The sequence below is a fragment of the Lucilia sericata genome, unplaced genomic scaffold (genome assembly GCF_015586225.1).
Source record: "Lucilia sericata isolate MDLA Ls3-8-SP2 unplaced genomic scaffold, ASM1558622v1 Contig001088F_arrow, whole genome shotgun sequence".
In the NCBI taxonomy this organism is placed as follows: Eukaryota; Metazoa; Arthropoda; class Insecta; order Diptera; family Calliphoridae; genus Lucilia; species Lucilia sericata.
Window position 1 is genome coordinate 51,334 of NW_023995063.1, and position 26,309 is coordinate 77,642.

The window sequence follows — 26,309 nt, forward strand, 5'->3', positions numbered from 1 at the left end:
TCAGATATACGAATTTTTCTATTTAATTCATATGGGAACTCACATCTCACATTTCTTCAAAATGTTCATATGTCTAATAAAGTTCTTCTTGCTAAATTTGAAGAATCTTGTTCTATTAGTTTCCCTGATAAGCGAAATTTTGTATTAGTTCATATGTGAGATGCCAAGCTCCCCATTGAAAGTCCGCCCATTATTCTCTGAATGTTCACATGAATGTCAAAGTTCTTCAATTAAAATTTGAAGATTCTAGCTCTAAGATATACGAATTTTTCTATTTAATTTATATGGAGGCTCCAAGCACCCCCCCCCCCCCATGGCGAAAGTCCGCTCTTTTTCTCCAAAATGATCACATGAATATTTAAGTTCTTAGTGCAAAATTTGAAGAATTTAGTTCAATTAGTTTCCCAGATAAACTAATGTTTGTATTGTATTAATATGGGAGGTGCTGCTCCCCTCATGAGTAGTCCGCCAATTAATTTCCCAAAATGTTTACATGGATGTTAAAGTTACTCGTGCAAATTTTTAATATTCTAACTGTAATAGTTTCCAAAATAAACAAATTTTTGTATTTAATTTATATGGGAGGTGCCACGCCCCCTAATGCTAAGCAGCCCACTTTTTGTGTTAAATAATTATATTGTTACTAAAGTTGCTCCGACAAAATTTGAAGACTCTAACTGTTATATTATCTCAGATATACTAATTCAATATTTTCTTAATATGGGCGTGGCACGTCGCCCACTTGAAATTTCAACATAAAAAGTAGCCTATAGTTCCTTCTAGACATACAGGAAGAAACTGTGAAAATTTCAGGAAAATCGGTCCAGCCGTTTAGCAGTCTATAAAGCACAAACAAACATACATACAAACACACATTCATTTTTATATATATAGATAATAAGCACGACTTTTATTCTCACACCAACTACCTATAGACAAAATCAGTATTTACTTTCAAAAGTACTAACTTTTTACCGTTTTTCTCCCATTTAGCCTATAACACCCACCAAGTATATTCAAAATTAAAAGAAAATCAGTTCAGCGGTTTAGGCGTAATTGTCAAACAAACAAACAAACGAACAGACAAGAGATTTATAATATATATTAGGATGGAACATTCATTTGGTATAGTTTTATTAAATAACGGTTTACAATAAATACAAATTTTTAATGGTGTGGCACCTCCCATATGGATAAAATACAATAAAACCATTAGAAAACCTCAAATTTTTTCAAGGGCAACATTAAAAACCATATGGAGATTTGGATCAAATGGGCAATAGTGGGCGTGGTACCTCCCATATTAATTAAATACAAAAATTCAAAAAATACAAAAATTCATATGTATGGGAAAATATTAGATCTATAATCCAAAAATTTTGATCAAACTACTTTGACATTCATGTTAACATTTAGGTACGAAATTGTCGGATTAGCAATAGAGGACGTGGTACCTCCCATATGAATTAATTACGAAAAATGTTCCTAAAAGTACCTTTTCGTTCTTCAAATGGTACTTTTCGAGGTTTCTATTTTATTGAACCTAAAAGCATTAAATTAAGCATTAAGGGTCCTGAGTGAATGAAAATCTATAAAATTATAGCTGGTAATTTTAGTTCTTCAACAGGTAATTTTTTAAATTTTCTTCAAAATTAAAAACATAAAATTAAACACGCAGCTAGGGCTATTATTTGTTTCTTTTTCGTTCGTCTACAGGTATTTTTTGAGTACTATATACTATAATATTGAAATAAGAAATTAAACATGCAGAGACCTGAGTAACTGAGAATTTATAAAATCTATTATGATCAAGCAGTGCAATAGTCCTATAGTTATTTTATATAGTTTGTTATTTTTTAATAATTGAGTTTTTATCTACAGTTTTTTTCATAATAATCATATTATCTTGAATTAATTATTACTGAGTAAAAATTTTTAACCGCTTATGGCTTTTAGGCTACGTTATAGAAAATTGTTAAATAAAAAATTCAATTAAAAAATAATAAATCATTGAATGAATTTTAACAAGTATTTTGAGTCTATTTTATGTTATAAATAAATAATGAAAGCTAATAGCTTAATAAATATAATAATGAAAATTGAACATATGGATCTGTTGTATATTTCATACCTTAATCATAACATAAGATAATATAAGAACATGGCAACCTTGTAATAGTAACTAGTAATCAGTATTTGCATATTGTTATATATTACCATCACTATAATAAATTAATAAAATGGCCATTCTTAGCCACACACAACATGGTGTCAGAAGTTAAATCTTAAGAGCAAAGAATTTAACAAGTGAAAATAAAAGTTTTTAAAAAGAAATTATAATAAAGAAAATAATATTTACAACAAGCGTCAAGAATAATGCCGGGTGGTGAGAAAATTTTGCCAGCTCCATCCCAAATGCAACCAATAGAAGGAGGACAATTTTTTGCAACAACGTTGCAGCCTATCAATTTAAAGTCTCCAAACTTGGCAAAGGAGTGGAAGCTGTGGTACACCCAATTTAAGATATTTATGACTGCTTCAAATTTGGAAACACAAGCAGATCGGCGTAAGGTAGCATTGCTACTTCATCATCTAGGTAGCGATTCCTTGAGATTTTTAATTCTTTTAACGAGGATGTCGATAGTATTGCCTACTCAACACTAGTGGAAAAATTTGAAAGCTTTTTTATACCAAAAGTAAATATAGCAATGGAGCGTCATAAATTTTTCATTTGTAAACAACAACCAAATCAAGCAATTGATGAATATGTTACAATTTTGAAAAATTTAAGTTTAAACTGCGAATTTGGCAGTTTGCGGGAAGATCTCGTCAGGGACATTTTTACCTGCGGCTTGTCGCCTAAGATGGGAAATATCCGAGAGAGATTATTGGCAGAGGGCGGTATTCCCTTGGATAGGGCTATTGCTATTGCTAAATCCATAGCTATGGCTAAAGAAAATGCTTTAAAACTTGAAGATACTCAGGACGACGAACCAGTCGTTAATTTGGTACGTAAAAAAACGTTTTAGTCTGCAACTTACAGCAAGCAACAGGTTCCACATTGTGGTCGGTGTGGTCAAGTGCATAAGAACAAATGCCCGGCAGAAGGCGCCAAATGTCATAATTGTGGCAAAAGCGGCCATTTTGCTAAAATGTGCTTCATGAAAAAACGATATGTAAAAAATGTCAATATCAACGAAGATGGCGAATGTAATTATGATAATGATGAAGAAGAAGAGGATTTATTTATTGGCGCTCTTTCTAAAACAACAAAATCAACAGCAGCAGAATGGAATATAGAGGTGGGAATTGAAAACAACAAAATGGTATGTCAAATTGATACTGGAGCTCAAGCTAATATTATTTCAACACATTCTATAAATAAGTTAAATACTAAGAGCTTATTAAAGAAAACCAATGTTAATATTTTTACATTAAGTGGTGAAAAGTTGTCGGTTATAGGAAGTATCAATTTGAAAGTTGTTCATGAGAATCAAACATATATTCTGAAATTCTTTGTAGTAGATATTAAATGCAAAAATATAATCGGTCTTCAGTCAGCAATTGAAATGAATGTAGTTAAAAATGTAAATATTTTGTCAGTAAATAAAATTTTTGAAAAGTATTCTGATGTGTTTGGAGGCCTTGGTCTTTTACGTGGCGAATGTAATTTGAGAATAAGGGAAGATGTCACTCCTGTAATTGATCCACCTCGAAAGATTCCATTTAGGTTGTATGACCCACTAAAAATGGAATTAAATAGAATGGTTGATATGAATGTGATTAAAAAAGTTAGTGAACCAACAGAATGGGTGAATTCAATTGTACTAGTTTCGAAACCTAATGGAAATTTAAGACTCTGTTTGGACCCGAGAAATTTAAATAAGGCCATTTTAAGGCCACATTTTCCTTTCAAACTTAATGGTTCAAAGTATTTCACGTCACTTGATGCTAACAGTAGGTTCTGGATGATTCCATTGAATGAACAGTCCTCAAGACTATGTACTTTTAATACGCCTTTTGGACGTTACCGGTTTTTGAGATTACCATTCGGAATTAATGCTGCACCTGAAATTTTTCATGCAGAAATGGTGAAATTATTTGGTGACATTCCGGGACTGATAATTTATATTGATGATTTTTTGATTTATTCGTCTACAAAAGACGAACATTTTAGAATTTTGGAATTGGTTTTTCAGAGAGCAAAGGATGTTGGAATAAGATTTAATAGATCTAAATGTCTAATTTTTCAAACTGAGATAAAATTCTTAGTTCATATATTTAGTAATTTTGGAGTTAAGCCAGATGTAGATAAAATCAAATCTATTGTTGAGATGCCTAAACCCGAAAATGTGAAGGAACTACAAAGATTTTTAGGTATGGTAAATTATCTAGGTGCGTTTATAGAAAATTTAGCTTTGAAAAATAAAAATTTAAGAGAACTTTTGAGGAACGATATTGAATGGCATTGGTCAGTGAAACATGAATTAGAGTTTCAAAACCTTAAATCGGAAATAACGAAATCGCCAGTATTAACATATTTTGACCCAAATAAGGAGTTGACGATGTCCGTTGACGCTTCAAAAGTTGCACTTGGTGCTACGATCATGCATAGTAAACATCCAATTGCATATGCGTCTGTTTCGTTGACGGAATCACAACAAAATTATGCTCAAATTGAGAAGGAATTATTTGCAATTTTGTTTGGTTGTACTAGGTTTCACCAGTTCGTATATGGGTCGAGGGTTTTGGTTGAAACTGACCATAAACCTTTGGTGAGTTTATTTGACAAGCCGCTGTACAAAATTCCAGCTAGGCTTCAAAGATTTATGTTGCGTCTACAATTATATAATTTGACAGTAGTTTACAAACCAGGGAAAGAGTTGCAAATAGCTGATACTCTATCAAGAGCGCCCTTATCAGAGACTATATTAGCTGAAATGGATGAGGAAATTTCCCTTCATTGTAATTTTGTGGCTTCGTGCTTAGAAACACCTTTTACAAGAATGGACACTCTTAAAGAACACACCAGAGAGGATGAAACGTTTAAGAAGATTATTACATATGTAAAAATCGGGTGGCCTAATAGTAAAAAGAATGTTGAACCAGTTGTGATGCCTTATTTTAGGATTAAAGAAGAGATTTCAGTTTTGAATGGAATTTTACTAAAAAATCATCAAATCTTAATTCCGAAAAGCTTACGTAGTTCAATTCTGTCAAAAATTCATGAGGGACACATGGGAATACAGAGATGCAAAGACCTAGCTCGACAATCAGTATATTGGCCCAATTTATACAATGACATTGAGAATGTAGTTTCAAACTGTGAGGTTTGCATGCGTTTCCAAAATTCTAAAACAAAATCAGAAATGGTTCCTCATGAAATTGTAGATATGCCAAGAAAACATACCTACTTGTAGTTGATTATTACTCTAAGTACATTGAAATAGAATTACTTAATTCAGGGTACAATAGTTCTCAAGTTATACTTAAATTGAAATCGATTTTTTCTAGACACGAAATTCCTTTTATATAAGTAACAGATAATGGCCCCCCCTATAATTCTAGGAACTTTAAAGACTTTTGCCATACTTGGGGAATTGAGCACAATACATCTAGTCCTTATTTGGCAAGGTCCAATGGTTTAGCAGAACGTTCTGTTCAGACAATCAAGAAAATTTTATTAAAGTCTCAAGAGAGTCATTCAGACCCTTATGTTGCTTTACTTCAATATAGAACAACATCAAAAGGCAATCTACCGAGCCCGGCAGAGTTGTTAATGTCAAGGTCCTTAAGAACAAAAATACCATCTATGTTAAAAAATTTAAAACCAAAGGTTATTAATAGGAACGAGTATACTAAAAAGTTGAATACAAATATTCAGAAATATTCGGATTATTACAACCAATCTGCTAAAAGAGTTGAACCTTTACAGGAGGGAGATAATGTTATGTTTAAGAAAACTCCAACAAGTTATTGGTTTCAAGGACAAATTATTGATACATGTAAAGAACCAAGGTCATTTATAGCAAAAGATTCTAATGGTACTCTTTACAGAAGAAGTCAAGATCATATAAAGAAAACACCAGAAAATAAAATTATAGAAAATCCAGTTAATCAAGAATTTCATTCAAATAGTCAGACAAATCTTGAATTGCCATCTACTGTTAATAATGATTCCAAGGAGTATATAACAAGAAAAGGTCGAATTGTAAAACAGCCTAAAAAACTAAATTTATAAATTGTATATATTAACATTTATACTGTAAATATGTATGTATTAAAACATAACATTTGTTAAAACACTCATGCAATTGTTATATATTATATTTATTGTAAATCATTATTGTAGATTATACTTAAGAAGGGAGATGTTGTATATTTCATACCTTAATCATAACATAAGATAATATAAGAACATGGCAACCTTGTAATAGTAACTAGTAATCAGTATTTGCATATTGTTATATATTACCATCACTATAATAAATTAATAAAATGGCCATTCTTAGCCACACACAACAGGATCGTTTATTAATGTAATTTAATTATTTTTATTAGTTACATTTAAGAAAACTATATTTGGTAAAACTGCAATTAAATTTCAGATAATTGCAATTAAAAATTATGGCCAATAGGCTAAGTTTTTTGAAAATAAAAATATTAAATTAAAATTATTCCCGCTGTAATGTAATGAAAAATATAGTTGGCATCCCTCATGCATTGTTAAATTATTAGAAAAAAATTAATAATATATTGTACCCACCTGTGCGGTTAAATTTTTAAGTAGTAACCAATTTGAGGTCCAATTAGAATTTGTTCCCGACCAGCCTCCAGTTCGACCACCGCCTAGCCAACCATTGGCATTACCGGGATTTGTTACATTAGGTACGCCACCTCCACCAGATTTATTACTGCCTAAACCTGGTGGTGGTCCGCGTGAAGTCTTATTCATTGAAGACCATATTTCTTGTTGTGTGTTATCCGACCAACTAATGAAAATTAAAAAACGATATTAAAAATTTTTTATTCATAAAGTTATGAAAATATGTAAGAACCTGGGAAAATTTTGATTGCTGGATGAGGGATTAAAGCTCCACGTAGATGATGACGTTAGTCCTAATGACGGTAAATCAGTCGGGGAATTTTTGTTAGCAGCATTAGAAAAAATATCAGCATCTTTTGGCGTCGGATTTATTGATAACGGAGATCTAGCTACACTTCCAGGAGTTATACTTGGATCATCCTCAATGCTTTTTATCTGCGAACCCTTAAATTAGATAAGTTGTACATAGAAATCATTCTTAAATCAGGAAATGAACTCAATTTTCCGTGAACTCAATAATTTTTTAAGCTTTTTAATACATGGCCCTAAGGTATTAATAATTAATCTTTAAAAACAACTTTAAGATTTTGAAAAAATCTGGTTGGAATAACGATTTTTGAAATTCATTTCCTGATTTTGTTAAAGTAGTTACCTTCCATGGTTTTCCAGGCTCGAACTCCTGTACCAAATCGGTATATGCAGTTGCAGTTGAAGGCTGTCCAACTGACCAGTCTTTATTCTCACTATCATTTGAGGGGTCTGGCCAACCGTCATTTATATTTCGTCCGGTTGACCATGTTCTGAAATAACATTTTTTAATGATACAATTTATTTTTTTTATTCAGTAATATTTAAATAATAAAAAAAAACAATTTATTTTATTTTTATTTTCGAAAAACAAAACAATGACCCTTAGATCCATTGGTTGGCTTTCAAATTTATTTGTTTACATGGGCAACTTAAATCGATATTAGAGATATAAATAACTTCATAACTTCATATATTTATATTTACATATTTTTAAAGATTCATTGCAAATTAAATCACATTATTAGATGTACAGAGGAGTCGGAATAGAGTGTACACTGGATAATATGAACTACTGGATAATACGAAGACCCAAAATTTTACATTAGTTATCTTAAAGAGCGAACAACGCAAGACATTAGTTTATTTTCTTATAAAATTATTCATTAAATGATTTTTTTATCGTTAGAAAAAGCTCTGAAAAACTAAATTCTCTAACATCCTTTGACTGAAAAAATTTGTTTATTAACTTTACAAATTTTAAAATTATTTATTTGAAATTTAATGACGATCAACACTTTCTGAAGAATTTTGTGGTAAAGTGCCTCCCAGGAGGACAAGTAGACAACAATGTAAAGAGGAATCGAGTTTTCATTTAGAATTTTGAAAGTTGAATACAGAAATACCTAATTAAAACTGATAATTATAATTTTACATTCAGAAAATACCAAATGAAATTAAGATTTTCTATTTCGAATTCGGAAAAAGCAACTACATATGATATTTCTTCGTTGCAAATTCCGAAAAGAACAAATGATAGATTTTTTATGTGAAACTCAGAAAAGAACAATTATATTATTATCTTATACACATCCATTTGAAATTGAACTATTGTTTTTTTTCCAAATTTTGGGTTTTGAAATGAAAAATCTCAACTCCAATTGTTCTTTTCTGAATTTCATATTAAATATATATTTTTATACGCCAATTTGATTTGATTTCGAAAGAATAAAGTTTTAATTCCATTTATTATTTGCCGAATTTATTAATACTAAGATTTAATTTTTTTATGTAAACTTTTTATAAGTAGAGATTTGTAACCGATTATGGTGTATATAGGCTTAGTTATTGGAATAAAGAAATTGAAAATTGTATTTCAAATGAAAAATCGTAATTTTAATAGTTCTCTTCTGAAAATTAATTAAAATAATTAATTTAAATTGAATTACAAATTAGACATATTATTTTATACGCCAATTTGATTTAAATTTCGATACCATTATTTATTTTCGAGCTATAGTGCATTATTTTTCCATTGCACTAATATTTTCAAATCTTAATATTGATTCCCGAAAACAATTGGTCATAGCTCCCATATAAGGTCCACTTTCGAAAATCACCTAAACACACATATTTTATTGATAAATAAAGCTATTGAGATAAAATTCGAGTTGAATATGTTTTGTGTACATATAAATCATTCTACCACTTTTTTTCCGGATCGGTTCATTATTGGTCTTAGCTCCCATATAAGGCCCACTTCCGGAAATCACTTAAACGTTTATATTTCATTGTCAAATAAAGTTATCTTGATAAAATTCGACACAAATATGTTTTGTCTTTATATGAATCACTCTAGGAAATTTTTCCGCTATAGGGATAAAATTCGACTTGGATATGTTTTGTGTACATATAAATCATCCTACAAAGTTCTTTACGGATCGGTCCATTATTGGTCTTCGCTCCCATATAAGGCCCACTTCCGAAAATCACTTAAACGCATACATTTCATTGAATTCTAAAGCTATAGATATAAAATTCGACTTGAATATGTTTTGTGTACATATAAATCATTCTACCACTTTTTTTCCGGATCGGCCCATTATTGGTCTTAGCTCCCATATAAGGTCCACTTACGAAAATCACTTAAACGCATATATTTCTTTGAATAATAAAGCTATCGGGATACAGTATGACTTGAATATGTTTTGTGAGCATATAAATCATTCTACCAAATTTTTTCCGGATCGGTTCATATTTGGTAATAGCTCCTATATAAGGTCCACTTCAAAAAATCACTGAAACGCACATATTTCATTATCAAATAAAGATATCTTAATAAAATTCGACACAAATATGTTTTGTGTACATATGAATGATTCTACGAAAGTTTTCCGGATAGGCCCGTAATTGGTCATAGCTTCAATAAAAAGTCCACTTCCGAAAATCACTTAGAAATATCTGGCAACTTCGTGATTAATATATAAAATATTTTATTGGCTAATATAATATTCGCAAAAATTACTAAATCTTCTAAAAATTTTTATTGTTGTGAATTTTTATAAAGACAAAAATATATACATATTAACTGTGGAAAGTAAGTTTATGAATTGCATTTGCATAGAACACGCAAACGCACCATTTGTTAGTATAACCTAACCTCAATCTGTCGGCATTTAACAATAAATCTTGTATTTTTTGTCGCAAATGGTTTCATCCGAACTGTGTTGTCGTTAATACTGACCAGCTGTCTGCACTTGCTAAAAGCAAAGGAGCTCTTAACTACATATGTGATTCTTGCAAAGAGGTCCGTTCTTTTCGTGAAGAATTAAGAAAGGGACTTGCAGATATACAAACAAAATTTTATGTTATTTTGTCTGAAGTTAAACAGGAATTAAATACTAAACATACAGAGCTTAAAAACGATATTGATAACTGTAACAAAATGATCAAATTCATAGACAAACGACAAATAAAAGTTTATTTCTGGAGGATCAGAATGAAGTTCTAAACAAGCGTCTTAATAAATCAGACATATTAATTAATGGACTGCCTAAGTATCACGACAACATTAATGAGCTCGTAGTCAAAATTTTATACAACTTAATGCTGACATAAATCCTGGTGATATAAACAACTGCTATTTTATAAATCAGGGTAATACTGTTCTAGTCAAGCCTAATAATATTCCCAAACGTGATCTTGTAATGCGTAATTATTTCAAAAGTAGAAATGTGTGCCCGTCTTCATTAATTGATACTGATGTAAACAAAAGAATATTTTCAAATGATCATGTAACGCCTAAAGTTGGACGTGTCATATTTCTATGTCGCAGGTTGCGAAAGGATAATAAAATTCTAAAATATCGCTTGATCAACTCGGACAAAACTAAAATTAAAATAACTCTGAAGGATAATACTATCAAAATATTTGATTTATCTGAATTTTTGTCGTATTTCAATTTGTGTTCCAACTTTTCTTCTGAATTGCAAGCGAATTCTAATTCTAATTTAACTGTTCAATCTTAATCTTAGTTATTATTATATTGTTTTTGTTACTATTTTCAAAATAAATTTATATAATTATCCTTTAATTCGATTTGGTTAAAGAAACTTATTTTGGATTATGTACATATGTAAATTAAAGAAAGGATTTTAATAATTTCCATTATACTTTGATATTTTTTGAATTGTAATAATTTTTCGATAATTCAATCTAGTATTAAACTCTTTATTTATATTAATTCTGCAACTGATTTATTTTTCTTTTTTTTTTTTTTGCTATAAATTCCTATTTATACTTTATTCATTAAAGTATAATTTAGGATTTTTTATCCCTTATTTTGGTTGTTAATAACAGAGTTCAGAAATATTCATTTACGAACACTTAAATTGACACATTCGTAATAAATATGAATGAAATTAGCAATTTATGTTTTTTATTTTCACATTCGGAAATGAGAAGCTAATTTTTGTTTTATCTTAAGCACACATAAATGAAAACATTTGTATTTTTTATTTTAGCACATATAATAGTGAAAGATAAAAAATGCCAAATACTCAAATACGTCAAGTCTTCTCATCACACTGATTAATATTTGTATACATGTGTGAGTTGTTTGAAAATTAAAAAAATAAAAACAGGTTTTTTTTTTCAGTCTTGTACTATCGTTTAATACGTATGGTCGTGATTTGCGCTGCTAATTTGCATTCTTGTAAAGTAGTTTACAGCTATTTTCTTATTGATAAATAAAAACAAATAAATTCTTAAATAAAAATAAAACAAAAATAACACAAAATTAAACGTGCGCGTGTCGAAGATGTTACTGTCTCTCACAGGCAGAACATGACTAAAAAATCAAAAACAAACGGCTCTCAGAGAGCTGAAAAAGAAAACTTTTTAGCTCCTCTGCAAACTATTGATGATCAAGATGACGATAATATTATCGATAAAATCAACAAAATAAAAATACCACCCATAACAATACTAAAGTGTAAAATAGAGCAGATACACGAAATGTGTAGAATATTAAAAATTACAGAATATTCTATACGTAAAATTTCAATTGGTTTAAAAATTTTTTGCACTAAAAAAGAAGATTTTGATGTAATTTGCAAAGCACTTACAGAAAAATTTCAATATGAGCATTTTACATATGCTGCCAAAGATGAAAAGCCTTATAAGGCGGTACTATTAGGTTTGGATAAAACTGACCCTGCAATTATTAAAACCCGCTTAATAAACCTTGGTTTGAAATGTATCGACGTTAAAATAGTTACAAAGGCAAAAGAAAATAATAGAGAACAAACCATTTTCATTGTTTATTTTGAACGTAAATCCATAACGTTAAAGGAATTGAGGCAAAACTATTCAGTTATTGAATATATAAAAGTGAGATGGGAATATCAAAAGCCCAATAAATCCAAAGTTACCCAATGCTATAACTGCCAAATGTTCGGACATGGTTCTAGTAGGTGCAAAGTCAAAACTTTTTGTGCTCGATGTGCTGGAGAACATCAAACAAAAGATTGTAATGCAACTTTCGAGAAATGTGCTAATTGCAATGGATCTCATAAATCAATGTCTCCTAATTGCCCCAGTAGAGAAACCTATATTCAAATGAAAACTCGTGCCTCACCAAAAAATCCAAGAGATAGAAGCCGTACATACAGCAATGAAAATAACTACAACATAAACTTTCCGAATTCATTAAATCAAAGTCAACGACCTATTTCACAGCCTAACGTTTATAACACAAGGAATATAAACAATGTTACAAATAACGCAAATTTGTTTTCGTTCGATGAAATTAAAAAACTCACTTTTGAACTTATTTCAGGTCTTAAAAATTGTAAGTCTCGTGAAGAGCAATTCGAGGTTGTTACAAATCTCGCTTGCAAATTTCTATATTCATGAACAATTACATCAATCTAACATCATGGAATGCCCGAGGTATTCGAAACAAAAAAGAAGAACTGTTAAAACATTTAGAAGATCAAAATGTTGACATTTGTCTGTTATGTGAAACTTGGCTTAACGACACAGTTTCATTAAAACTCAGAAATTTTTATTGCTATAGATATGATCGTCACCAAAGTAGAGGAGGAGGTGTTGCTATACTTGTAAAGAAAAACATACCTCATCAGTTATTACCCATAACAAATACAGCTCTAATTGAGAATATTGGAATAAAAGTTTTTTTAGCTGATGACTTTATTAATATACTTTCCTGTTATTTTCCAGGAGGTTCTGCTAGCTCAACCCAAAATAAAATACAAACTTTCAAATCAGATCTTCGCAAGCTTATTAGCTCCACCAATAAATACATTTTAGGCGGCGATTTTAATTGTAGACATAGATATTGGGGATGTCAACGTAATAACTGTTGGGGTAATATTTTATATGCTAATATCCAATTAAATTCAACCCAAATACTTTTCCCACATGAACACACATACATACCTGCAGATCCAAATAAACAACCTTCTACACTAGATTTTTATTTAACAAATATCTCGCAAAATATGACAGCAGTAAAAGTTTCAAACGATTTAAGTTCGGATCATCTTCCAATCAACACGATAATAAACTTAAAATACGAGGAAATAAAAAATGAGTACTATAACTTTAATAAAGCAAACTGGTCTCGCTTTAGTAAATATATAAACCGAAATCTTCCCGTTATTAGTACCAATGAAATAACTAACACCTCTCAGATAGACTCATTGTTAGATCAGTTTAACTCATGTATAAAAATGGCTATAGAAGATTCAGTACCAAGGCGTAAAATTTCACTTCCTATCAAACCACTACCAAACCATATAAAAAGAATGATACAATTCAGAAACATTTATAGGCGTAACTGGAAAAGATTTAGAGATATAGAAGATCATCGCCAAATGACCCGATTAAATAAAAAAATTAAAAAGGAAATAGAACAGTTTAGAAATGAAAGCTGGAATAATTTTCTGTCGTCTATGGATAAATCATCTTCTCCTTTTTGGAAAGTGGCAAAACTGATGAAAAATAAATCAAAATTTATGCCAATACTAAAACACAATGGGGTAGCTTGTTACACTCAGCAAGAAAAATGTGAAATTTTGGCAAAAGTTTTTGAGTCAAATCATAATATTTCATCTCGATTAAGTGATACAGCTACTATTGCTGAAGTAAACAATGTTGTGAATGAAATTGATTCTGAAGTACCAATATTAACAAATTCGTATTTTACTTCCCGAAATAAAGTTTGCGATATAATTAAAAAACTTAAGAACAAAAACTCGCCTGGAACAGATTTGATAAACAACAAATGCCTAAAAATGCTCCCAAATAAAGGCTTTACTTATCTTACCAACTTGTTTAATGCCTGTTTAAAATTATGTTACTTTCCTACTGCTTGGAAATTATCAAAAACTATACCAATACTCAAACCAAATAAGAGCGCAGAATGTCCCACATCGTATTGACCAATTAGTTTACTGTCTTCAATTAGCAAAATCTTGGAAAAAATTATAAAGGAGAAACTAAATGAATTTATTGACTTAAACAATATTCTCCCAGTACAACAATTCGGTTTCAGAAAAGAACACAACACAACTCAACCTCTGATTAAAATACGCAATCTAGTGAAAAATAACTTTCAATATGGAAAATCTACTGGAATGGTTCTCCTAGATATAAAAGCCGCATTTGATTCCGTATGGCATAATGGCCATACGGAAATTAAATTTTCCATCAGAAATAATCAAAATTATAAAGAGTTTCCTTAATAACAGGTCCTTTAAAGTTTATTTAGGTTCGGTCCACTCCCAACGAACAAATATAAAAGCAGGTTGTCCTCAAGGGTCTTGCTTGTCACCCATTTTATACAACATCTTCACTGCAGATATACCTACTTTTCAAAATTGCAATACATCAATATTCGCAGACGATACATCTATACTTTGCTCAGATGTACTCGCCACTAGTATTTCAACTAATTTACAAATAGCGCTAACTGAGCTGCACAGCTATTTTAGCAAATGGTATATAATGGTAAATCCAGAAAAAACAGAAGCCATTTACTTTACGAGAAAGAGAAAGGACTGCTTTACACCTCAAATCCCACTTCAATTTATGAACCACAACGTCTATTGGGAAAATAAAGTTAAGTATCTTGGCATAATCCTCGACACCAAACTTTGTTTTAATGAACATATTTCATATTTGCTCAACAAAATAAATGTGATGACTAGAATGATGTACCCAATTATAAACAGAAAATCTGAACTTGGCTTAAACAACAAAAAATTAATTGTAAAATCAATTTTTCACCCATTATTGTTTTACGGCGCCCCAGTATGGTCGACTTCTGCAAAATGTCACATAAATAAACTCCAAATTGCTCATAATAAACTATTAAAATTAATTTATAATCTACCTTGGCATTACTCAACGCAACGTTTACATACTCTCGCCAACCTTGATCTCGTACATGTTAAAATTGAAAGACTAACTTATAATTTCCACGCAAGATGTCAATATTCCCAGTATAATCACTTAAATGATCTGATACAATCTTAATTTTTTGCTTTTATTTATTTTACACATAGTTTAAGTTTTTTATCTATACCCAGCTTTAAAAAGGTTTTTGTTAAATTTTTACCTTCCTTTAATAATTATTAAAACATTTTTGTATATATTAAATTTTGAAATAATTACTAAGTAGAAAATGAACGTAGTTCCTAAACTCTTTACTGTACTAAGCCAAATGTAAAAATTATTAATGACAAAATAAACACTGAAATAAAAAATAAAAACAGGTTTTTTTCACAGTAAACAAAAAACTCAACAAGCGCAAAAAAAAAAACTAAAAATATTCCATTTAGTTGCTTGACTGCATTAAACAAAGTAGGTTGCCGTCGCTCTGTTTCAGAAATTGCAAACATAATTTGTGAAACTAAAAACAAAAATTGCAAAAACGTTGGTGTTTTATCAACAGTGAAAATGCGTGTAAATTTTAAATGAAAAATATTCTTTGCTTTAAATTTTCAAATGCTAGAGTGCATTTGATATATATATATATATATATATATATATATATATATATATATATATATATATATATATATATATATATATATTTTTTTTTTTTTTTTTTTCATTTACATGAACGTGAGTGATAAATGAAAGAATATTTGGTACTTTGATTAATAGCAATCAAGAAAGAACATAATTAAGAATGAACATGGGAATGTGTTTTTTATTATTATTTAGTATATTTTGGAAATTTTTTAGCCGAGTATTTTTTATTTTATACTTTTGTAGATTACTTTTTTATTATCCTTTTATATTAATTATAATTATAATGAACGCAGATAATCCTTTATTGGGAAACTTAGGTCCTATTGTTAATGATAACAGTAGCCTAAGGAAAAGCTTTACGAAATATAGTAATTGTTTATATGTTGCACATGCAAATATTCAAAGCTTTAATCTTTTTTGGAGAAATTCTAAATTTTATGAATTTAAATTTGTTTTAGAGAACTCGTCAACTGATATACTTGCTGTATCTGAAACATGGTTAAAATCACATATTTCGGATAATTTGATTAATATTGACAACTGCTACTTAATAAGAAATGATCGTGATAATATGCGCGGTGGTGGTGTAGACTTTTATGTTCGAAATTCAATATCGGTTAAAGTAATATTTGAAATTTCGGATCCGTTAAGCATTGAAGGCTTATTTATTGAAGTTAATGGATGTAACTCTAAAGTACTTGTGGGAGTAGTATAGGGATCTCATGGATATATAATGCCACTAGATCAATCATTAAGGGATATATGTTGTCGTTATAATGACATTATTATTTTAGGTGATTTTAATAATAACCTATATATTGAATCTAAGGCTGACATTGTTAGAAACTTATGTTATATTAACAATTTGTCATATATACATAATTTTATGCCTACTCATTTTGATATTCAGCATCCCAACGGTAAATGAAACAAAGTACTTAGATAATATTCGATGACATCAGTATGACGTTCTAAGCGAGCAATTTAAGTACTTAGAGTGCAATGTATGCGTAATCCAACATATCATGCACTTTAATTATAACATAGATTACGATTTAAGCAGAGAGTTAGCTGCCTTTTTCATGTTGTTTTTTGTTTTTATATCTTTACAAAAAAACAGAACTAAAGTACCATTTTATTTTTCTTTTGTATGTATAGGTACTGCATGAAAAGAATAATATTTTTGTTTCAGTTTAAAGTTGATCTTTTGTAAGTGAAGTTGTGTTTTCTTAAAAAAAGTTATTTTATTGTAAAAATTTAAAATAATTGTGGTGATCTAAATGGCACAAAGGGATTTAAAAATTGGGGTAAATTTACTTCATACATTCTAGTTTTAATACTGACAATTTCCTCTTGTTTGTTTACAGGATCTGTAAAGGAAGATGACCGAAAGTTTCAAAAGAAAATTAAGATTCATTTCATTTATCTTCGTTAAAATTGTTTAATTATATTTTTATTGACATAACTATAATACATGTTTATTATTTGATGATAATTTTTAAATAAACTTACATAATTTGAAATAAACGCAAAAAATATATATTTTTTCTATAACAAAATCGGAAGACATGGTATTTTAACTTACAAATGCAAATAGGATTGTAATCTACATACATTACATTCTTATTTGCAAGCGTTTATAGGCGTCTTATTAACTTCGCTTAGAACTCCACACATTATGTAAGTGAAATTTTAATTTGTCTTATTGAAACTGTGGCTTACATTCTAAGCGAGAGCACATCGATGAGGCAGCCTAGGACACTTTTATGTTAAATCTAAGTGGAAGAATAATTGAAAGCATCACCACTGACTGCCACGAAATATCACTTAGATAAGCGAGAACATAATGTGTATTTTTACCGCTGGGATTGTGTGACATCCTTAATAGATTTTGCTTTAATAAGTGATACCAATTTAATAAAACCTTCTGGTCAATTTTTAGTACCATCTCTTTCACATAACTCATTTATTTATTATTCTCTTGATGTTCCGCTGTCGATTGGTGATTACGTTAAGGATTTTTTTTTTTTTTATTAATTCTTCATTTACATAACCGAGCCCATAGGGCCTTATATGGCTAATTAATGCTACTAAATATATGAAACTACAAAATATATACATATATACATTTGTAAATTAAAAATATTATAATTTAATTTAATTTAATTTAAAGATTATAATATTATCGACTGGATTAGAGTTCATGATATCATGTCGAGTGAATATTGGAGTAGAATCTTTTATACAAATAATGTTGAGGAACAAGTTAATATATTATACCAACTTCTTAATTCCTTACATGAAACGGTCCCAATTAGGAAAGAACGTTGAACAGTTCATAACAATGTTAATTTTTGTAAATTTTTTGATGTGAGAAAAGCGAGGAACATGAGGGGTTTGGCGTTTAAAGCTTACAAAGAGAATATGAGTCAGTCTAATTGGGCAATATATTGCAAGTATCGGAACAAGGTTAAAAGTTTTTTATGAAAACATAAAATACTTTATTGGAAATCTAGGTTCGATCGTTGTAGTAATAAAGATGTGTGGAGAGTTTTAAATCAAAATCATGTCCACAGTAATCCGTTTGACAAACATGACCAGGAGACTTTTAATGAATATTTCACTTTATCCCAAACTTATTCTAATGATCCTCTGCCGGGTTTCAATTTATATATTTATTTTTATTTATTTATTTACGAAAAACCAACCGAGCCCATAGGGCCATATATAGTTGGTAGACTAACAAATATATATGTTAAAATAGGCAACTTAAATCAATATTACAGATTCATTAATACATAAGGATCTGGCAACGCTATAATGTCAAGATAGATGTGAATTTTTGTGATCCCAGAAAATTATTCTTAATTAAATAAAAATAATAATTATTAAATTTGTAGTAAAAGATAAAATATTGTTTACAAATAAATTAAATACTTTGTTAACAAAATTATACAAATTTGTGCGTAAAATCTACGTCTAAAGTTTGTAAAGTAAAAACGCCATCTTTGCCTTGTTTGATGAGCAAGGAAAAAAAATATAAACAAAGCAAAAATAAATTGTTGTTTTCTTATATTTGCAAAACAACTCAAAATGCCGACTTTAAATGATATTTATTTATGTCCCAAATGTAACAAGAATGTTAAAGACAACCAAAATAGTCTTGGGTGTTGCATATGTGGAAAATTTTATCATAGTACCTGTCTTAAAATAACAAAAGAACAACATTCATTTTTATATCGCCACAAAATGTTTCAGTACACTTGTCCAATCTGCATTGCTAATAAAGCATCAACAAATACTCCAATTACACCTAATGTAAATATAAATGAGTCTACAAATCCTTCTTCCCAAACAAGTGACATATGCGATGAATTGCGTAAATGTTTTGTAGAACTATCAACTTCATTGGAAAAGCAACAAAATTCTTATAAAATGGAGCTCGAAAAACAACTTCAAAATGGTATTCAAGTGTTTCAGAAGAAGGTTAATGATATACTGAATGCTGTACGTGCTGAATACTCAAATAAAATCAATCAGCTAGAAGAAGAAGTTAAGAGCTGTGTTGACGTTGTTCATATGGTAGATAAATCATTAAATGATAAAATATTAGAACTTGAGAAACAAAATGATGTTCTTCAAAGAAGATTAAACAGAGCCAATATAGTCATTCAGGGTTTGCCCAAGTTAATAAAAGATCTTCGATATCCCATTGCACGAATTGCTGCAATTTGTAATGTTGAACTTTGGCCAATTGATATTCAACATTGTTGCTATATAATGGGTGGTAATGCAGTTTTGGTCAAATTTAATTCTGTCTATACTAGAGACTGTATTATGTCAAATTTTTCCAAATCCAATCCAATATTGCTTAGAGATGTTATTGGTGGTCGGGTGGCAAGCCCCGTCAAATTATATGACCATTTAAACGAATCTTCATCAAAAATAATATACCTTTCCCGGAAAATGTGGGAGGAAAAGAAAATTAAAAAATTTAAACTTATAAACGGTGATATGCCAAAAGTTCAACTAACTTTTTTCAATGGTTTGGAAAAACTATTCGACCTTAATGAATGTGCTGATTTATGGGATGGTGCTACTGTTAAAGGTGTAACACTATCTAGTTCGAGTAATTCATAGCAACCTACAAATTAAATTTATATATTTTATGATTTTATGAATTAGTAGTCTTATTTATTTATTTCTTTATATTAATTAAAATAATTTTAGTTAAGATAATATTCATATGCAATTTTTATTTTACAAGGGATTGTTAAGCAGAATTTATATATAAATTTTGTATTGCAGGCCCTTAAAAAAAAATATTGTCAATTAATATGTTCAATTTTCTGGTAAAAATTAAAATTTTATTCAATTGTTAACTATTATATAATTTAAATTGCGTTAGATTTGAATTTTAAAATTTATAAATATTTTATTTTTTTTTTTTAATATGAATGTTAATTTAAATTTAGGTCCAGTTGTCCATGATAACTCTTATTTGCGTTCAAATTTAGGAAACTTAGTTAACGGTTTGAGCTTTGGACATTTTAACTGTCAAAGTTTCAAAATAACAGCTTCATCAACAAAGATTGATGAAATAAGACATATTTTACGGGATTGTCTTTTAGATGTTATTGGTGTGAGCGAAACATGGCTTCGGCCTTATATTTCTTCTCAGGCAATTGCAATCCCCGGATATGAATTTTATAGGAGTGATAGAATTGGTCAGATTAGAGGTGGTGGTGTAGGTCTTTTTATTTCTAAAAAGTTTAAGGTGAAAGTAGTTTATAAATCAACAGATTTTGGTGTTTTTGAGTCTATTTTTGTTGAGATTAAATTAGGGGGTAACATAATTTTGATTGGTGTTGTTTATCTTCCTGATAGTAGGAATGATAACTTGAGGGTTATGGAGGAAAGGTTAGGTGATTTAGTTGTTAAGTACTCTAATGTTGTTATAATGGGGGATTTTAATATGAACCTATTTAATCCATCTAATTCCTATTTAGTTCATTCTTTATGTAGAAGATTGGATCTTTTCTGTGTTCATACTCATTTTGATGTTTCGAGGAGTTCTACATCTTTATTAGACTTCTTTTTTGTTAGTCGTCCTACTTCAATACTACTAAGTAATCAAATGCAATGTCCTGTTATTTCTCACCATTCATTTATTTTTCTTAGTGTATCTGTTTTAAATACTCCTGATCCTCAATATATTGAGTTTAAGAACTATAATGCTATTGATATAGAAATGTTGCATCAGCAGGTTCTTCAATTTGATTTTTCTGAATTGTATACAAATACGGATGTTAATATTCAACTCTGTAATTTCATGCAATGTGTAGAATATTTACACTCACTTGTTCCTGTAAAAAGACGTAAGGTTTTTATTCCTCGAGAGGACTGGTTTGATTCGTCTGACATCAAATACCACTTTTCACTTAGAGACTTGGCATTTAAAGCTTATTTGCTTACACCCTCAAGAGAAAATTGGGAGATATATTGTAGAACTAGGAATAGGGCTAAATCTGTTGTTCGGAATGCAAAAAGGAAAGCGCATTTTACGAAATTTAGAGATCTTGATGCTAAAGGTATGTGGAATCTAATAAAATCCAATGGAGGATTAGATAATGAGACATCTGTTGAGGATTTAGATGCTGAGGAATTGAATAGGGAATTTTTGAGTTGTAGAATTGTGGATACAGTTGATCCTTTTGATTCAAAGCTTAATTTTGTTGATAGTAGGTTTTCTTCAATGAATATCAATGAATTAGTGTTAGCATTTTGTAGCATAAAATCGAATGCATCTGGTCCCGATGGTTTGCCTCTAAAGTTTTTTAAGATTATTTTTCCTTTTATTCAAACACATTTTTTGTATCTTGTGAATAACATTTTAACTTATTCTGTATTTCCTATGAATTGGAAGGTCGCTAAGGTGGTTCCTATTAGTAAAAATGGAAATGAATGTAGTTTTAGACCGATATCTATAGTTCCCATATTATCTAAGATTGTAGAACATGTTATGAAAACACAAATGCTAGAATATTTAGATAGCAGCAATTTGATTAATCCCTATCAAACTGGTTTTCGTCGTGGTTAGAATACCACTTCACTTTTATTAGGTCTGACAGATTCTATACGTAAAATTATGGATAGGAATGATTTTGCTGTTTTAGTTGCGCTTGATTTGTCTAAGGCGTTTGATCGTGTAAGTCATTCAATGTTAATACAAAAACTATGTAATTTCTTTAAATTCTCTTCAACTGCGTGTAAATTGTTATTTTCCTATCTTTCTAATAGATATCAGTTTGTTCAGTGTGGCCAATGTTGTTCTGTATGTTCTTTGGTCACAAGTGGTGTTCCGCAAGGTTCTGTTATTGGTCCCTTATTATTTTTATTGTATATGAATGATCTAACGGTAAATGTTGAGGGATTTTCTTGTCAATTGTTTATTTTTGCAGATGATATTCAGTTACTATTTGCAGGAGAATCTCAGTTTGTTGATGCCTTGGAGTGTTTAGTTAATACGGTATTGTCTTCTGTTTCTAGTTGGATGTCAAGTTGTGGACTATGTATTAATCGTGAGAAGACCAAGGCTATGATTTTTAAGTCACCTAGAACTGATGTTAATCTGTCTATTATGATTGATAATGTTAGTATTGAGTTTGTAGAGTATGTTAAATGTCTTGGAGTTTATATTGATTGTCACCTTAGTTTTGAACATCATATTGATTGGCTATGTAACAGAATAAATTATACACTTCGTAGATTGTATTCTTTGAATCTTTATTTGCCTACATATGTTAAGAAGAACATTGCTTATGCTTTATTAATGTCTAACATGTTGTATTGTGCTGAGGTTTTTACTGGATTTTGTGGTCGCTTAATGCGTAGATATAATCTTCTCTTCAATAGAATTGTACGATATGTTTATAATCTTAGAATTAGATCTCATGTCTTTTTAGGGTGTAAATTTAGAAGTTTTATTGGTATTAGGGTAATGTTGCAATATTATAAAATTATTGTAGAAGGTTTTCCGGAGTACTTGGTACAATTATTTGAATTTACGAGATCTGTTAGAAATCCACAAATAATATATCCTCGTATTAACAGTTCTATCTATGAAAGATCTTTTCGTGTTCGAACTACAAGGATTTGGAATTCTCTACCCAGGAGCTTAAGGAGTTTTAATTTCCCAATTAATATATTTAAAAACAAACTTGTAGAATATTATAATAGCTGTGAAATTACTTAACTATTAACAAGTTTCCAATTTGAATGAACATTTAGGTTTAAGCTTTTTATATTATTAAATTTGTTAAATTTTTATGTTTAATAGCTCATAATTTTGTATTTGAATATATGTATGTTAGTAGTTTTTAAGCCATATTTGGCCCTATGGGCTTGGTTATAAAATTGTATTAAATAAATAAAAATAAAAATAAGAGGCTGACTACAAAAATGAATTTCATATACATATGTACATATGTGTGTGTAAATAACTTCATATATGATAATATCTATTAGCGCTGTATAATTTTAAAAATTCATTCCAATCTTTAAGAAAAAAGTAATAATTACATTAAATTACATTACTGGATGCATATTCAAAAAGCTCCATCTTAAATGTTGTAAATCGTAAATCAAAACATCTAAGAACTCGAGAAAGAGAGTTCCAAAGTTTAGGAACTTGTACATGAAAAGATCTTTCGTAAGTAGTTCGATTTATTATAGGAATTAAAATTTCAGGATTTCTGTCAGAATGCAAAAATTCAAAAGTATTTCTAACATATTCAGTTCAATTAGTTATTACTAACTTATAAAAGAACAATAACAAACGGATTTGAACAAAATTCATAAAACAGCACCCCAAGAAATCTCTAACATACTCAGATACATGATCATGCATTTTTAATTGATAGACATAACGTATTATTCTATTAGAAAGTAGTAAACACTTAATAAACTCCTGAGCATTATTGTTAAAACTCTCCGGATTAAATTTTCCTAATAACTATGGTATTAGGAGAGGAAACAGATTAAAAACTGATTGGTACCAGGAACCAACATCATCTGGTAGAATTATAAATTTCCACTTGTCAACCGAAGAAAATCATTATAAATACGGCTGAAAATTTAATCATGAGAGTTTTGACAGTAAGTGATAAACAATTCCATGGGGAAAATATTGGGAAAGTTAGGGAAATTTTGTCGAAGAATTCATTTCCGGGGAAACTTATACGGAAATTAGTAAATAAGAATAAAAAGTTCGAGAAGACTGCCGAGAATAGGGAAGGGAAAATGTATAAATCAATAACATATATACCTGGAATATTAGAACATATAGATAGTTCGAAAATATGCAATGAGGACACAATTAAACTGGCGCCTAGAGCTCAAAACACATTAGGAAAACTGTTTTCAAACACAAAAACCAAAATTGACAAAATGGATAGGACAACCTTAATATATAGGATAAAATGCAACGGTGACGACTGCGATCAAACCTACGTTGGAACTACTAAAAATAAATTAAGAACAAGAATTTCCGGACATAAATCTGACATAAAATATAAGAATAATTTATCATCACAGAAGACAGCACTTACGGCCACACGCCGAACTTCAAAGAAGTTGAAATATTACAGACGGAAGAGAAATATAATAAGAGATTTACACTAGAGATGCTTCACATCATCAATACACCGTTACACAAGAGAATGAATTTTAAGAGTGACACCGATAATTGTGCACAAAGCTATAGATATATCATAAATAAAATGAATAATTACAATTAGTGCAAATATAGACTTACAAGAACTTGTTGTGTATTTTTGTGACTCGTTGTAAGTGTTGATATTCTTTATTTATTTGTTATGTTTTGAATACATATATAGTATATAGTAGTATAGTATATAGTAGTGACACATGAAAATAATATATGTTTTTCTGTTTATGTTTAAAATTCCTGAAGATGACATCCAAAGGATGTCGAAATATTGAATTTTTAATAAAGATCACATTGAATCAAGATAAAGACCTCGAGCTCGATTAAATAATTTATTTATATATTGAAAAAGTCGAATAATAATGATAATAATCTTCAGTTTATAGATTGATTTTATTATTAATAATTTATTTTGTATTTTTTTGTTATATGATTATATTTTTTATGTATAATTTTTTTTAAGTAAAGAAATTTGCAACGATTATGGCCAATAGCTAGCCTATTATATAAGCGTATCCCGAACTATCATACTACATTATAAAAAATTTCCCCATTTTAAAATATCTGAACAAAGTGCAAGTAGAATTCAACAACATAATTTAACGTTATATGTACTTACCCATCACCTTGTAGACCCAAAGGTCCCATATTACTCGCATTTGTTGTGGTTAAAGCAGCACCTTGTTTAGTGGCGCCAGGTGCACGAGAAAATTCTGTGCTATCCGTAGTGATATCTTTGTCTAATGGAAGCTTCCATTGATTTAATCTAGATTGTTGATTTGGTGTGCCTTGATAGCCACCAGACTAATAAAAAATCATTGTTATTTTCGAGTTTAAACAAAAGAAGTAAAATATGTACTTTTTGTACCTTATTTAAGTTCATTTCTGTGAAATTTGCCTGCAAAGCTGATATGGCATCGTGGCTTCTTAAATATTCGTTATTAGTATTATTGATATGCGTAGCAGCCGGATGTGGAGTTGGTTGTAAAGCTTGCTGCTGTTTTATATATATTGCTTGTTGTGCATTTATTTGGTTTTGTAAATTTTGTATTTGCTGCTTATATTTTGCAATGGCTAGCAGCGTACTGCCATTATTACCATTACGTGCTAATGATTGCTGGGCCCCTTGTAGATGCTATGTAAGAAAATCATTAATTGTTTAAAACTTCATACTAATAAAGTCATTACTTGCTGACTTACCTTAATATTGCTAAGTAATTGGTTAAGGAGTAAAAGTGTGGTGGGAGCCAATGGCTGATTTAATATTTGGCTAGACAAATAACCGCTCTGTACGGCTAATTGTATTTGTTGGACCAACATACGAAGTTGTTGGGTTGATGGTTGATTCGTACTGTTTGATACGGCGGCAGCATTAACCGCGGCGGCATTTACAGCTGCAGCGTTGACAGCGGCAACATTAGATCCTTGACCAAAGGCAACAGCAGCATTAACAGATTGAGGTCCACCGGCACCGACGTTATGAGGGCCTTGATTAAGGTACTTTTGCACTTGCAAGGGTTGCATTGAATTAAGGGCATTCAGTTGTGGATTATTACCGCCGCTAGCACCGACAGATCCACCGCCCATTGAATTTAGAAGGTTATTCTGTATAATAAAATGCAAGAATAAAATTTAATTTAATAAAATTTGGTGTTTAAAAAAAAT

General features: G+C 29.8%; 1 protein-coding gene across 2 annotated transcripts in view; it reads right to left on the reverse strand.

Annotated features, from left to right (window-relative positions):
• LOC119609945 (protein Gawky) overlaps window positions 1–26,309 on the reverse strand; it is an 81,979-nt gene that overhangs the window by 23,469 nt on the left and 32,201 nt on the right. The window contains exons 4-9 of one of the 2 annotated variants that reach the window (XM_037964998.1): window positions 25,845–26,249; window positions 25,513–25,779; window positions 25,264–25,448; window positions 7,479–7,626; window positions 7,059–7,261; window positions 6,767–6,992 (exon numbers count right to left, since the gene is read on the reverse strand). In XM_037964998.1, the coding sequence (XP_037820926.1) occupies window positions 6,767–6,992; window positions 7,059–7,261; window positions 7,479–7,626; window positions 25,264–25,448; window positions 25,513–25,779; window positions 25,845–26,249 (1,434 nt within the window). Of the gene's footprint in view, window positions 1–6,766; window positions 6,993–7,058; window positions 7,271–7,478; window positions 7,627–25,263; window positions 25,449–25,512; window positions 25,780–25,844; window positions 26,250–26,309 lie in introns of both variants that reach the window. The other variant, XM_037964997.1, reaches the window with a different exon arrangement.